We start from the raw sequence: 16,192 nt of genomic DNA on the forward strand, positions 1-16,192 counted from the left end.
TTTCACATCCGTCCAAACAGGGAGGCTGATTCATCTGAAAAGTGATACCACCACTTTGAACGCTGATCTGGTAAACATGACCATGCAAAATGAAGATCCTTCTGACTGAAGAAATTAAAATTAAAACAATGAGAGTATGTTCTTTCACTCGCGGTTAAATATCAACTTGACAAGAAATGTATTTTCTGTGTTACAGGATCATTGCAATGATTGTTAAGGTGAAGAGTGTTAGGCGGATGAAAGCGACTTAGAAAACAGTCTCTGAAAATTGCGGGAGGTTTGAATTAGCACAGTCCCTTGTGAAGAGAAAGCACACGAGGTATGTATAATATTTTCCAAGATGGCCCCCAACCCAGGTGACTATTTGCATGCTGGCCACAGAAGCAGATCTACACTCACATGTTGCAATCGCTCCACACTCTTAATTCTCTATTTCCACAGCAACATTTCCCACCTTAACTATGATGCCCTCGGACTATCCTTGAATGGACTTTGCCGGCTTCACCTTGCACTGAACGTTATTCCCTTATCATGTATCTATACACAGCAAACGGCTCGATTGTAATCATGTTTTGTCTTTCTGCTGACTGGCTAGCATGCTTTTCACTGTACACATGACAACAAACTCAACTAAATCTAAAACTAACACTAAATGTGTATTCATCCCTGCAGGGAGGTTTGTATTCATGTGTGTATATATTTATAGAAACATAGAAACATAGAAATTAGGTGCAGGAGTAGGCCATTCGGCCCTTCGAGCCTGCACCGCCATTCAATATGATCATGGCTGATCATCCAACTCAGTATCCCGTACCTGCCTTCTCTCCACACCCTCTGATCCCCTTAGCCACAAGGACCACATCTAACTCCCTCTTAAATATAGCCAATGAACTGGCCTCAACTACCCTCTGTGGCAGAGAGTTCCAGAGATTCACCACTCTCTGTGTGAAAAAAGTTCTTCTCATCTCCGTTTTAAAGGATTTTCCCCTTATCCTTAAGCTGTGACCCCTTGTCCTGGACTTCCCCAACATCGGGAACAATCTTCCTGCATCTAGCCTGTCCAACCCTTAAGAATTTTGTAAGTTTCTATAAGATCCCCTCTCAATCTTCTAAATTCTAGAGAGTATAAACCATTATACAATAGTATATGGACACACTGATCTGTTCTGTAGTCAATGCCTACTATGTTCTGTTGTGCTGAAGCAAAGCAAGAATGTCATTGTCCTATCAGGGACACATGACAATAAACTCTCTTGAATCTTGAAGCTCTTGAATTCTTGAATCTTGAGGTTCGTGAGAACGGATGGGCAGGGGACATCAACTTCGGATACGGGGCAAGAGATGGGAGTGGAGTTGGCACGTTCTCCCTGTGACCTCTTGGGTTTCATCCCATAGACGTGCGGGTTTGTAGGTTACTTGGCCTCTGTAATATTGGTTCTCTCCAAAGGGCCAAATGGCCCCGTGCTCGTGGAATAGGAATATCATTGTCCTATCTGGGACAAATGACAATAAAATCTCTTGACTTGTCTTGACTCTTGACTTGCGTTTTAGTTTAGTTTAGTTTAGTTCGGAGATACATCGTGGAAACAGGCCCTTCGGCCCACCGAGTCCACACTGACCAGCGATCCCTGCACACTTACACTCTCCTACACACACGAGGGACAATTTATTATTATAACAAGTCATTTAAACTACAAATCTGTACATTTTTGGAGTGTCGGAGGAAACCAGAGATCCCAAAGAAAACCCACTCAGGTCACTGGGAGAATGTACAAACTCCGTACAGACAAGCACCCGTCGTCAGGATCGAACCGGGGTCTCTGGCGCTGTAAGGCAGCAATTCTATCGCTGCACCACCCTGCCACCCTGTGTTTTATTCTTCCATGTTCTATGATCTATGTTCTATATTCAGATTCCATTTATTTATTAACCCATTTTCTCCACCTTGGCAGTTGGAGGAAACCCATGCGCTCAGAGAACGTGCAAACTCCACACAGATAGTACCCGGGACTCCAACACTGTGGGACTGCAGCTCTACCAGCCACGCCACTGTGCTGCCCCTTTCCGATATTGATCCCTTAAGCCACATCACATGCTTTGACCTCAGTTCAAAGCGCTTTGGTGCTACATGGATAAGGTCATAAGGTCATGAGATAGGAGTGGAATTAGGCCATTCAGCCCATCAAGTCTACTCCGCCATTCAATCATGGCTGTTCCATCTCTCCCTCCTTACCCCATTCCCCTGCCTTCTCCCCATAACCTCTGACAGCTGTACTAATCAAAAATCTATCTATTGCTGCCGTGAAAATAGCCACTGACATGACCTCCACATCCTTCTGTGGCAAAGAATTCCACAAATTCACCACCCTCTGACTTAAAAGATTTTTTCTCATCTCCTTCCTAAAAGAAGGTCCTTTAATTCTGAGGCTGTGACCTCGAGTTCTAGACTCTCCCATTAGTGTAGGACGACAGATAGCACAATGGGCTAAGAGTTCGGCTGGCGACCGGAAGGTAGCCGGTTTAAATCCCGCTTGGAGTGCATACTGTCGTTGTGTCCTTGGGCAAGACACTTCACCCACCTTTGCCTGTAATGGAATGTTACGGCGGCAGGCGCGGGCACACCGCGACGCCCTGTGTCTCCCTTTCAAGGGAGATGCTAAAAATGCATTTCGTTGTCTCTGTACTGTACACTGACAATGACAATAAATTGAATCATTTCATTTTCATTTTTTTTTTTTTAGTGGAAACATCCTCTCCACATCCATTCTATCCAAGCATTTAACTATTCAGTATGTTTCAATGAGATCCCCCCTCATTCTTCTGAACTCCAGCGAGCACAGGCCCAGTGTCAACAAATGCTCATCATAGGTTATTCGTGGATAGGGTAGGTTCAGAGGGATATGGGCCAAACCAAGATAGCAAGGTGAGCTATCACCTTCCTTTAAACATTACCTGCATGTCTGGACACACAGCAAGTAGCTTAAAATAGATAATGGACAATAGACAATAGACAATAGGTGCAGGAGTAGGCCATTTGTCCCTTCGAGCCAGCACCGCAATTCAATGTGATCAAGGCTGATCATCCCCAATCAGTACCCCGTTCCTGCCTTCTCCACATTTCCCCTGACTCTGCTATTTTTAAGAGCCCTATCTAGCCCTCTCTTGAAAGCATCCAGAGAACCTGCCTCCACCGCCCTCTGAGGCAGAGGGCTATACATGTAAATGTAAGGTTCTGCCTTTTTGACTCTCATTGTTTGCCAGAGATCTGTTGTCAGGATTGATGACATTCAGAAATGCACATGCAAGCAAGGTGTTGTGGTTATGGGTGGAGTAACAATGAAAGAAAAAGTCTTTCAAATGATCAAAATCTAAAACAAATCACAATGAACAGGAAATGCATTGTTCTGGGGAAAGAGACTGGTTATTTTTTTTTTCAGAAATGGCTGATCTGACAGATAGCTTGAAGTGAAACCCAGTGATCTAATATGCGTGCCCTCGGTAGCAGTCCAGATATTAAAACCCCCTCTGGTTCTCCTTATTCAAGGAGTCACAGTGGCGCAGCAGGTACAGCTACTGCCTCACGTCGCCAGAGACCCCGGGTTCGATCCTGTCCTCCAGTGCTGCCTGTGTGGAGTTTGCACGTTTTCCCCAGTGACCGTGCAAGTTTCCTCCGGGTGCTCCGATTGCCTCCCGCATCCCAAAGACGTACGGGTTTGCAACTGTAAACTCCCACCGGTGTGCCGGAAGTGGATGCGAATGTGGGATAATGTTGAACTACTGTGAACGGGTGATTGGTGGTTGGCATGGGCTCTGTGGGCCGAAGGGCCTGTTTCCATGCTGTGTCATTCAATCAATTACTTGATTTATACTTCAGCCGCTCCCGCTTCCACAGCAGACCCTTGTTCATTAGTGATAGGAGCAGAATTAGGCCATTCGGCCCAACGAGTCTACTCTGCCATTCAATCATGGCTGATCTATCTTTCCCTCTCTTGCCCAATCCCCATTCTCCTGCCTTCTCCCATGCTCTTTGACACCTTTACTAATCCAATACCTGTCAATCTCTGCATTAAACAAACTCAAAGACTTGCCTCCACAGCCATCTGTGGCAATAAATTCCATTGATTTATCACCCTCTGGCAAAAGAAATTCATCCACATCTTCATTTTAAAGTACAAACCTTTATTCTATGACTGTGCCCTTTGGTACTAAACTGTGCCACTAATAGAAACACACTCTCCACATCCACTATCTCGACCTTTCAGTATGCGGGGGGTAAGGGGGATCTTTTAGGACCGAGATGAGAAAAACATTCTTCACACAGAGAGTGGTGAATCTGTGGAATTCTCTGCCACAGAAGATAGTTGAGGCCAGTTCATTGGCTATATTTAAGAGGGAGTTAGATGTGGCCCTTGTGGCTAAAGGGATCAGGGGGTATGGAGAGAAGGCAGGTACAGGATACCGAGTTGGATGATCAGCTATGATCATATTGAATGGCGGTGCAGGCTCGAAGGGCCGAATGGCCTACTCCTGCACCTATTTTCTATGTTTCTATGTATTCGGTAAGTTTCAATGAGATCCACCCTCATCCTTCTCAACAGGCCCAGAGCCCTCAAATGCTCCTCGTACGTTAAACCAATAATCCCTGGGATCTTTCTCGTAAACCTCCTCTGGACCCTCTCCAAGGCTAGCCTAGCATATCCCTCCTAGAGAAAGGAAGTCATAGAGTGATACCATGTGCAAACGGGCCCTTCGGCCCAACTTGCCCACACCGGCCAACAATATCCCAGCTACCCTAGTCCCACTTGCCTGCGTTTGGTATATAACCCTCCAAACCTGTCCTATCCATGTACCTGTCCAACTGTTTCTTAAATGATGGGGTAGTCCCAACCTCAACTACCTCCTCTGGCAGCTCGTTCCATACACCCACCACCTTCTGTGTGAAAATGTTACCCCTTGGATTCCTATTAAATCGTTTCTCCTTCAACTTAAACCTATGTCCTCTGGTCCTCGATTCCCTTAATCTGGGTAAAGGACTGTGCATCTACCCGATCTATTCCTCTCATGATTTTGTATAAAATTTGGTCAAATTTATTTTGGTCTTCGCCACCCCCTGTGTAAAGAACTTGCCCCATAATCTCCTTTGAACTTTCTCCCTCACACCTGAAAGCTATGCAATCAAGTATTTGATATTTCCATCCTGAGAAAAAAAGGGTCTGACTGTCTACCCCATCTATGCCTCTCTTGATTTTATATACTTCCATCAGATCATCCCACAAACCTTTGGCGATCCAGGGAAGCGTTCCGCGTCTGTCCAACCACTCCCTGTAGCTAACACCCAACTGTCAATCCGATCCACTTCTCTCATAGTTTTACAGACTTCGTCATAGTCATCGATCACCATTGAACTGTACATAGACAAAAAGCTGGAGTAACTCAGTGGGGCAGGCAGCATCTATGGAGAGAAGGAATGGGTGACGTTTCGGGTCTTGACCCTTCTTCAGACACTATGACGCCCAGGGTCTCAACCCAAAACATCACCCATTCCTTCTCTCCATAGATGCTGCCTGTCCCATTGAGATACTTTTTGTGTCCATCTTCACGTTAAACCAGCATCTGCAGTTCCTTCCTGCACATTGACCCATATATCACATGAATGAAGAGACCTTATAGCCCACAATGTCCAACTGACCAACTTCATGTGCCTTCACATTCCATTCTCTCTGCCTACCCAAAAGCCTCTTAAATGTCACGTTTGTTTGTATCTGCGTCCTCCACCACCCTTGGCAGCATGTTCCAGGCATGCTCCATACTCTGCACATCTCCTTTAAACTTTGACCCTCTCATCTTAAAGTTGTGCCCTTCAATATTTGATACTTCCATCCTGGGAGTAAAGATCTGACTATCTACCGTACCTCTGCCCCTCTAACAAATCTCTGCTCGACCTCTAGAGAAAGTCTATTTTAGATAAGTTCATTTTAAAGTTGTATGTATTTATTCTGTTTTTATTAACTGCACTGACAGGAACTGATTGAGAAACAATTTTTCATGTCCTCTGTATGTGTATGTCAGTACTCAGTGAAAATGACAGTGAACTAAATACTGAATACTGAAGATCCAGAGGAAACAGTCCAAGTCTGTCCAACCTCTCCCTCTGGCTAATACCCCCTAATCCATGTATTGTTCTGGTAAACCTTCTCTGCACCCCTCCAAAGCCTCCACATCTTCCCGCAGTGGGGTGACCAGAACTCCATACAATCCTCCAAACGATGTCCAACCATAGTCCCAAACCAAGCTGCATCATGACTACCTGACTCTTATTCCCGTTGAGAATATATTTAATTTATAGCCTTTTAATAATTTGTTGTTTATTTTCCTCACTCTTGGAGCTGGATATTGCTGTGATGCTTACATAGTACTTTCATGAGTGACAGTGGCAGAATTAGGCCATTCAGCCCATCTACTCTGCATTTCAATCATGGCTGATCGATCTTTCCCTCTTAACCCCATTCTCCTGCCTTTTCCCCATAGCCCCTGACATGCATTTTGTTGTCTTTGTACTGTACACTGACAATGACAATTAAAATTGAATCTGAATCTGATCTGAATCTGACATCCATACTACTTCAATGAATAGTTACATGGATGCTGTCAATGTTATTACTTGTGTACCCTTTATCCTTTCTCTGTGCACTGTGGACAATTTGTTTGTATTTGTGTATAGTATTATCTTTGACGGGATAGCATGTAAACAAAAGCTTTTCACTGTTCCTTGGTTTTCGTCCCAATAATGAACTAACCTAAACTAAACTAAACTAAAACTAAAACTAAACTAAACTAAAACTAAAACTAAACTAAACTAAACTAAACTAAACTAAACTAAACTAAACTAAACTAAACTAAACTAAACTAAACTAAACTAAACTAAACTAAACTAAACTAAACTAAAACTAAAACTAAAACTAAACTAAACTAAACTAAAACTAAACTAAACTAAAACTAAACTAAACTAAAACTAAACTACACTAAACTAAACTAAATTAGTAGGAACGAACTGCAGATGTTGGTTTATACCAAAGATGGACACAGAATGCTGGAATAACTCAGTGGGTCAGGCAGCATCTCTGGAGAAAAGGAATAGGTGACATTTCAGGTCAAGGTACCCTTCTTCAAACTGGGAATCAGGGAAGAAGGAAACGAGAGATATAGATGATTCAGGGTGGTCACGGTGGCGCAGCGGTGGAGTTGATGCCTTACAACGAATTGAGCGCCGGAGACTTGGGTTCGATCCTGACTACGGGTGCTGTCTGTACGGAGTTTGTACGTTCACCCTGTGATCTGTGTGGGTTTGCTCCGAGATCTTCGGTTTCCTCCCACACTGCAAAGACGTATATGTTTGTAGGTTAATTGGCTTGGTGATTGTTCAAAAAAAATAATTGTCCCTAGTGTGGGTGTAGGATAGTGTTAATCTGGGGGGATCGCTGGTCGGCGCGGACCCGGTGGGCCGAAGGGCCTGTTTCCACGCTGTATCTCTAAACTAAACTAAACTAAAAAAACTAAAAGGTACAGAGAACAAATTAAAGAACGTCATGCAAACGATGATCAAGGAAAGGTGGAGCCCACAATGGTCCATTGTTGGCTGTGGGGAAGGTGATTGCGAGTTATCCAGACAGTGAAACTGAATGGGACAACAGCTTGGTGATGACTAGGGTGGAATTTTGGGTCGAGACCCCCTTTTTAGACCAAAAGTCATGGGAGAGGGAAACTAAGGGTTAAAAAGGTACACACAAATAGCTGGAGTAACTCAGTGGGACAGGCAGCGTCTGTGGAGAGAAGGAATGGGTGGCGTTTCGGGTCGAGACCCTCCTTGAAAAGGTAGAGTTTTTCCTTCTAAGGCAGTGGTGAGTTCCATTAATTAATGCTTCGCTAAAGATTCATGGCTCGTATAAAAAAAAATTCTCTCAGGTCAACATCAGAATATTACTTCTTTTTGATGTGTTGAGTTATTATTAAAGCCAACTTTCTTTTCCTTTTTCAAATCAGAAGTAAAATCCATCGAACCGTGGCTGCGTGGGAGACTGTTGCCGATCGTGTCGGTTTACTTTGTCATGGCGGAAAATGAAACTAGCTTGGACAATGAAACTCTGGAGATGCTCTCCAGCCCGACCATCAAGAACGCTCTTCCCGTCGTCTACCTCATCGTTGCTATGATCAGTTTGCCCGGCAACGGGTTCTCTCTGTTCCTGCTTTGCCAAACTCAGCCGAAGACACCATCCATCATCTTCATGATCAACCTCACCATCACCGACCTGGTGCTCGGTATCTTCCTGCCCTTCCAGAGCATGTACCATTGGAGCGGAAACAACTGGACGTTTGGGTCGAGCCTGTGCAGCGTGGTTACGGTGCTGTTTTACTCCAACATGTACTGCTCCATCCTAACCATGACCTGCATTAGCCTGGAGCGTTACGCGGGCGTGGTGCACCCGATGTACTGCACCAGATGGCGGACAAAGAGGTACTCCGTTCTGGTTTGCTTTGGGATGTGGGCGGCGGTCCTTACCGCCTTGCTGCCTCTGGAGATGAGCGACTTGACTTACCACGTCGGCGCGCTGAATATCACCACGTGCTTCGACATCTTGAGGAAGGACATGCTTCCTTCCAAAGAGGCCTGGGCCGCCTTCCTCTTCACCTTGTTCTTGGTTCTGTTCCTCATCCCCTTCTGCATCACCGTGTACTGCTACACCCGCATAATCGCCAAGCTGATCAGGACATCCTCGTACCACGGCTACGAGCAAAAGCGGAGAGCGATTTGCTTGGCGTTGATCGTGCTCTCGGTGTTCATCACGTGCTTCGCCCCGAACAACTTAATCCTTCTGGCCCACATGATCAAGCGCATCTTTTACGGGGGGGGCATTTACAGCGCCTACAAGATCACCCTTACCCTGAGCTGCTTGAACAGCTGCCTGGATCCCTTCATCTATTATTTTGCCTCCAAGGAGTTTCGCAAGAAGCTCAGGACCTATTTTGGCTTTGCGCTCGTCTCGAGTCAAGGAAGTTTAACGGAATACAGAAGGGAGAGCATGCTCTCCATGAGATCAGGGCAGCACCAGCACAATCTGGAGGCACAACTCTCTTTGAACAAAGCAAATGGAACGGCGTAGGCCAACAACGCCAGGAGAACACTGTGGTAGCACCAATCCCCAGGTCAAATTAACCTGATGGAAATATCATTTAGCCTGATCGACATCTTTCGATATCGACAATGAAACTAATCAACGCTGCAAATGTTTCTTCATCCAACCTCTGCGGCTGGGAAATGGACGAATTCCAAAAAATAGATGTCTATGGTTACGACCATAAGAGGCAGGAACAGAATTATGCCATTCGGCCCATCCAGTCTGCTCCGCCATTCGATCATGGCAGATCCATGATCAAGTGTTAATTCCCAGAATTGATGTATATTTGAACGTGATGAATTGAGCGCACTCCTCAATTGGAGTCAAAGGACTCAAGGCTCCTGCTCACTGGCAACTGTGATTGTGTAACTATAACTGATGGGGAACGGAGCATCGGACAAAGGAGATTTGCAAAAATAACCCGCGGTGTTTCCAGAGAGAGAACCTTGCCCGCGATTGTTGGCCACTGGAAGTCCACAAACAAACAAACACATCTTGACAGCTCGCTGGTTGCAGTTCTGGATCACAAAGCTAGGACACTCTGATGACAGGGGTGGGAGAGAAGAGGAGGCTTGGAACGTCACTTCTAAAAATTACACCGAGGTTTTTGGAAAGGGCTCGTGCGAATCCACCCTCCCCTCTTTTGGTGTGACGTTTTCTTCCTGGGTTTTTTTGATCAGATGTCAAATATCTTCCTACACCCGCTGAGTGACTCCAGCTTTTTGTATCAAACAACTGTGGGGTTTTGCTCTTTGTCGCACACGGGTTTTTAAGATATCTTTCGGCACATATATATTAAACACGGTCGTACATTGTACATCAAATAGCCCTTGCGTTCCCTCTCTCTCCATCCCCTCCCACTTCTCCCACCAGTCTTACAGTCTCCGACTACATTCTATCTCTGTCCCGCCCACTCCCCTGACATCAGGCTGAAGAAGGGTCTCGACCCATTCCTTCTCTCCAGAGATGCTGCCTGTCCCGCTGAGTTGCTCCAGCATTTTGTGTCTACCTGCATACATTTCATTTGCTGCTTTATGAATGTGAATGTTTATTGTTGCTCCATCTTGATGTAAAAATCTCTTCAGATAAAGAATATATTTGTAGACATGAAAAGTAATAATGATGTTGTCGGCTACCTCCTTTGAGCAGTGATGGTCAAGAGAAGATCAGAAAGATGCGTTCAAAGTCTCGATGAGTCAGTGGACATCAAGCAATGCTGTTCTAATTTCCAGAGCAGGATTACGATAGTGATCCCGGGGATGTTTGGGTTAACGTATGCTGAGTGTTTGACAGCACTGGGCCTGTGCTCTCTGGAGTTTAGGATGAGGGGGGAGGGGGCTCATTGAAACTTACCAAATAGTGAAAGGCCTGGATAGAGTGGATGCGGAGAGGAAATTTCCACTAGTGGGAGAGTCTTGGACCAGAGGGCACAGCCGCAGAATAAAAGGATGCAGGAGCTGAAAGTGACAATAAACAATAGACAATAGACAGTAGGTGCAGGAGTAGGCCATTCGGCCCTTCGAGCCAGCACCGCCATTCAATGTGATCATGGCTGATCATCCACAATCAGTACCCCATTCCTGCCTTCTCCCCATATCCCCTGACTATCCCCTTCTCCCCATATCCCCTGATCAGCCATGATCTTATTGAATGGTGGTGCAGACTCGAAGGTCCGAATGGCCTACTCCTGCACCTAATTTCTATGTTTCTATGTTTCTATGACTCCGCTATTTTTAAGAGCCCTATCTAGCTCTCTCTTGAAAGCATCCAGAGAACCAGCCTCCACCGCCTCTGGGGCAGAGAATTCCACAGACTCGCCGCTCTCTGTGAGAAAAAGTGTTTCCTCGTCTCCGTTCTAAATGGCTTCCTCCTTATTCTTCAAAGTGTTCAGATAAGGTTTGATCGTGAGTCACAAAAAGAGGCATTAAGACAAAGGGATAGAAATGTGGATAATGACATCGATTGCAATGAGTGTTTTGAAGGAGGGGAAACAGAAAGAGAAAGAGAAATTGGGGAGGATATTGAAGAGTTCCTAGTTTTGATCATCAGGAATGTCCAAGAGACCAGTTTAGGAGTAATGCCCCTGTCCCACTTAGGAAACCTGAAAAGAAATCTCTGGAGACTTTGCACCCCACCCAAGGTTTCCGTGCGGTTCCCAGAGGTTGCAGGTGGTTGCTAAAGATTGCAGGTAGTGGAAGCAGGTAGGGAGACTCCTCCCCATTCCTCACTGTGATGGAAGGCAAATAAAAGTTCAATCTCCTCCCTTTGTTACATAGAAACATAGAAAATAGGTGCAGGAGTAGGCCATTCGGCCCTTCGAGCCTGCACCGCCATTCAATATGATCATGGGTGATCATCCAACTCAGTATCCTGTACCTGCCTTCTCTCCATACCCCCTGATCCCTTTAGCCACAAGGGCCACATCTAACTCCCTCTTAAATATAGCCAATGAACTGGCCTCAACTACCTTCTGTGGCAGAGAATTCCAGAGATTCACCACTATATGTGTGTGAAAAATGTTTTTCTCATCTCGGTCCTAAAAGATTTCCCCCTTATCCTTAAGCTGTGACCCCTTGTTCTGGACTTCCCCAACATCGGGAGCAATCTTCCTGCATCTAGCCTGTCCAACCCCTTAAGAATGTTGTAAGTTTCTATAAGAAACCCCCTCAATCTTCTCAATTGTAGCCAGTACAAGCCGAGTCTATCCAGTCTTTCTTCATATGAAAGTCCTGACATGTTCTGCCAAGGTCGGGGGCCATGAGCTATCCGTTGACAGGATGATCTTGGCTCCGTAGCCGGCGGCGTTTGGGCCCCTCCATGTCGGGGCGAGCAACCTCCTGCATCAGTGAGGGAATCTATGCTCCCCTGCGCCGGGCTGATCGGACCCCGGGTCAGCGCTGGTCGAACCTTCTGCGTCATTGGAGCTTCCCGACTCGGTCTCTACCCGAGACTGCGAGCTCTGCGATGTTGAAATCTGCAGGCCGTGGTTGGAGTGTCGATCCCAGGCAAGGGATCAACTCCGATGGTAAGTCCACTTCCCCGCGGTGGGGCTCAAAGTCAGGCCCGAGCGAGGCCTCCAGCTCCACGATGTTAGGCTGCAGAGCGACCGGAGATACGATCCGGAAAATAATCGCATCTCCGGCAAGGTGAGAGATTGAAAATATTCTGATGAAATTCATTATTGATTTCCCTCCCACTCCATTTCCTAACACTGCATTGTGATTTGTCATGTCTTAACCCAATAAAAATCTATTCACATGAATTATTGACTCTTAATTGTCTCAGAAAGGAGAGCCAATTCAAAGGTTTCAAAGGTTCAGATTATGTTTCAGATTTCTACTCAGCTTCGCAGAAGAAAGGATCTGATGAAGGATTATTTACTTTACTTTAGAGATACAACGCGGAAACAGGCCCTAAAGCCCAACGAGCCCCCACCGACTGGCGATCCCCGCATATTAACACTATCCTACATACATTAGGGACAATTCACACTTACACCAAGCTAATTAGTCCCAAGTCAAGTCAAGTCGAGTCAAGTCAAGTTTATTTGTCACATACACATACGAGATGTGCAGTGAAATGAAAAGTGGCAATGCTCGTGGACTTTGTGCAAAAAGACAAACAAACTACAAACAAAATGTAAAAGAATCACATGTTCTTTTTCATATTAAATATTGTGGGCAGAAGGAAAAAGAGAAAAAAACAGCAATTTTTATAAAAATGCAGTAGAGTGGTTCAGTAAAGTTAGTCCCTGGTGAGATAGGAGTTTACATTCCTAATGGTCTCTGGGAAGAAGCTTTTTCTCAACCTCTCCGTTCTCACAGCATGGCAACGGAGGCGTTTGCCTGACTGTAGCAGCTGGAACAGTCCGTTGCAGGGGTGGAAGGGGTCTCCCATGATTGTATTGGCTCTGGAGTTGCACCTCCTGATGTATAGTTCCTGTAGAGGGGCGAGTGAAGTTCCCATAGTGTGTTCGGCCAAACGCACTACTCTCTGCAGAGCCTTCTTGTCCTGGGCAGAGCAATTCCCAAACCAGATGGTAATATTTCCGGACAAGATGCTTTCCACAGATGCATACAATCCTGCATATCTTTGGAGTGTGGGAGGAAACCAAAGATCTCAGCGATAAACCACGCAGGTCACGGGGAGAACGTTCAAAAACTCTGTATATGCAGCACCCGTAGTCAGGATTGAACCCGGGTCTCTGGTGCTGCAAGCACCTTAAGGCAGCAACTCTACCACTGCACAACCACTGAGACTTGAAACTTTCTTTTTTTCTTTCTCCAAAGATCCTAGCTAACCTGTTGACTATTTCCAGTGCTGTGTCTACTTCATGACATAGTTTATCCTAATTTTGCTAAAAATTGTCCTTTCTGTAAATTTAGCATGTCTTCCCCTCCTATTCCCGACCCCCATCCCATTTCCACTAGTATTCGTTTATCTGGCTTTACATTTCACTCTGCTTCTCTTCTGATCAACACTGTTTCTTTGTCCCCTTAGTCCCCTTTTGTCATCCTTTTGTTTCCTTATGATCTCCAACCTGTATCCACCTGACACTCACCAGGATTTGTCCTAGTTTTTTCACCCCAACAACAATCAGTCTGAAGAAGGGTCCTGACCCAAAACTTCCAGAAATGCTATCTGACCCATTGAGTTCCATGCAAGAGTCAAGCATCTGCAGTTTAGTTTAGTATAGTTTAGAGATACAGCATGGAAACAAGCCCCATGGCACAGCATGCCGACCAGCAATCCCCACACACTGACACTCCTACACACTAGGGACAATTTTACATTTATCCCAAGCCAATTAACCTACAAACCTGTACGTCTTTGGAGTGTGTGAAAAAAACGAACATCGCGGAGAAAACCCACGTGGCCAGGGAGAGAACATACACACTCTGTGCAGACGGCACCAGTAGTCAGGGTCAAACCCAGGTCACTGGCGCTGTAAGCACTGTAATGCCCCTGTCCCACTGAGGAAACCTGAACGGAAACCTCTGGAGACTTTGCGCCCCACCCATGGTTTCCGTGTGGTTCCCGGAGGTTTTTGTCAGTCTCCCTACCTGCTTCCACTACCTGCAACCTCCGGCAACCACCTGCAACCTCCGGCAACTGCACGGAAACCTTGGGTGGGGCGCAAAGTCTCCAGCGGTTTCCGTTCAGGTTTCCTAAGTGGGACAGGGGCATAACACAGCGATCCTGGTAAGTTCGGTGGTAGAAATGGAAGTTATGAAGACATCTGATTGCTAGCAAGAGGGAATTAAATGTGAGATTATTAGGTCGGGAGTCCACAGATTGAGAAGGGTCAACATTATCTGTGGTTCACTGTAATTGAATAATCTACCAAGATCTGACACGATTTTTTCAAGAGGAAAGATGATCAGAAATTACTTATATGAAGTCTGCTGGTGCCTCAGAAACCACCAAACAATAGGGACCCTAAGCAGAAGTGGAAATGGAAGTGAAGAAACAATCTAGTCATAAAAAGATAACCTTTCTCAATGCACTTTTTGTCACCCATTTCCACCTTAACTCTCCACATAGATAGATAGATAGATAGATAGATAGATAGATAGATAGATAGATAGATCCTTTATTGTCATTCAGACCTTTCGGTCTGAACGAAATTATGTTGCCTGCAGTCATACACAGAATCAATAATAACAAAACATACAATAAAAACAAATTAAACATCCACCACAGTGAGTTCACCCTCTGCGCTGAGGCGATCGATCCAGGCCGAAGATGCCGCCCTCCAGTCCAGCGGACCTCCGTGGTGATGTCGCCGCCACCGAAAGCCGTGGTGCTATCTGGACTTTATCATTTAATCAGGCTAGGTATTAAAACAAACTGCATGTGTAGGAAGGAACTGCAGATGCTGGTTTAAACCAAAGATGGACACAAAAAGCCAGAGTAACTCAGCGGGACTGGCAGCATCTCTGGAGAGAAGGAATGGGTGACGTTTTGGGTCACGACCCTTCTTCTGATCCTTCTACACACACCAACCCATATCATAAGTTCTAGGAGCAGAATTAGACCCTTCGGCCCATCAAGTCTACTCCACCATTCAATCATGGCTAATCTATCTTTCCATATCAACCCCATTCTCCTGCCTTCGCCCCATAACTCGACACCCTTACTAAGTACAGGTGCACAACCTTTTATCCGAAGATGCAAATAACGAAAAACTCCGAATAGCGGACATTTTTACAGTCCTTGAAGAGAGGTCCTTGAAAACGTTCACCGAGGGCGGCCCGCAGAGGTGACAGCGGAACCTCCGGTCGGTCCTCGAAGAAAGGGGAACTAAATCCCCATTCATAAAAGAGAAGGTGAGGGTATATTGCGCGGGAGGGTTAATAATTGACAATCTCTGCTGCCTGCCCGCTGAGTTTAAATGTTCCCACGGTAGACACAATACACAGTGTATCGTGAGTCTTGCGTGGGAACTTTTTAACTCAGCGTGCAGGCAGCAGCAAATTGTCGCTCCCTTCAGTTTCACCCCACCTACACCCCTCTGCTTCCCGGCCATGTGTGTGACCCCTTCCCTCCCCTCTCCAGTTCCCCGCCCATTGCACCGGCGCGGGGGCTTTGCACTGTCTTCACGTCGGCGATGCCAGCCAGCAGGTCAGTGCCAGTCACCAGAGATGTCAGGACCAACGGGACACCGTCCCTCAGGCCCACTGCAAGCATGGAGATCCCAGAGACCCACAGCCAGCAGCAGCCCAGCCCCGTTCCAACTCCAGAGGAACACGCTTCCCGTAGGGACAGAAGCTGATGGTGTGCAAGGTACGTCTTGTTCTTGGGGTTGCAGATGAGGGGGCGCAGCTCGGGCTGTGACGTCTCCGGCCACCCCCCTGTACAGGAGCTGAGACTGGGAACTGTACCGCCCTTGCAGGTGAGCAGGAGAGTGGGGTTGTTTGCAATTGCAGAGGGAGGGGGCAAGGGCGGTACAGTTCCCAGTCTCAGCTCCATTCCAGGGGGGTGGCCGGAGACGTCAGGACCAACGGGACACCGACTGC

The 16,192-nt window shown here is 46.2% G+C and overlaps 1 protein-coding gene across 3 annotated transcripts in view; it reads left to right on the forward strand.

Annotated features, from left to right (window-relative positions):
* Positions 1 to 10,709, forward strand: part of LOC129697815 (P2Y purinoceptor 8-like) — a 45,054-nt gene extending 34,345 nt beyond the window's left edge. For all 3 annotated transcript variants that reach the window (XM_055636441.1, XM_055636442.1, XM_055636444.1), the window contains 2 exons: positions 197 to 319; positions 8,041 to 10,709. In XM_055636441.1, coding sequence (XP_055492416.1) covers positions 8,106 to 9,158 — 1,053 coding nt within the window. In that variant the 5' untranslated portion in view covers positions 197 to 319; positions 8,041 to 8,105 and the 3' untranslated portion in view covers positions 9,159 to 10,709. The remainder of the gene's footprint in view (positions 1 to 196; positions 320 to 8,040) is intronic.
* Positions 10,710 to 16,192: the final 5,483 nt, after the last annotated feature.

The sequence above is a fragment of the Leucoraja erinacea genome, chromosome 6, assembly GCF_028641065.1.
Source record: "Leucoraja erinacea ecotype New England chromosome 6, Leri_hhj_1, whole genome shotgun sequence".
NCBI lineage: Eukaryota > Metazoa > Chordata > Chondrichthyes > Rajiformes > Rajidae > Leucoraja > Leucoraja erinaceus.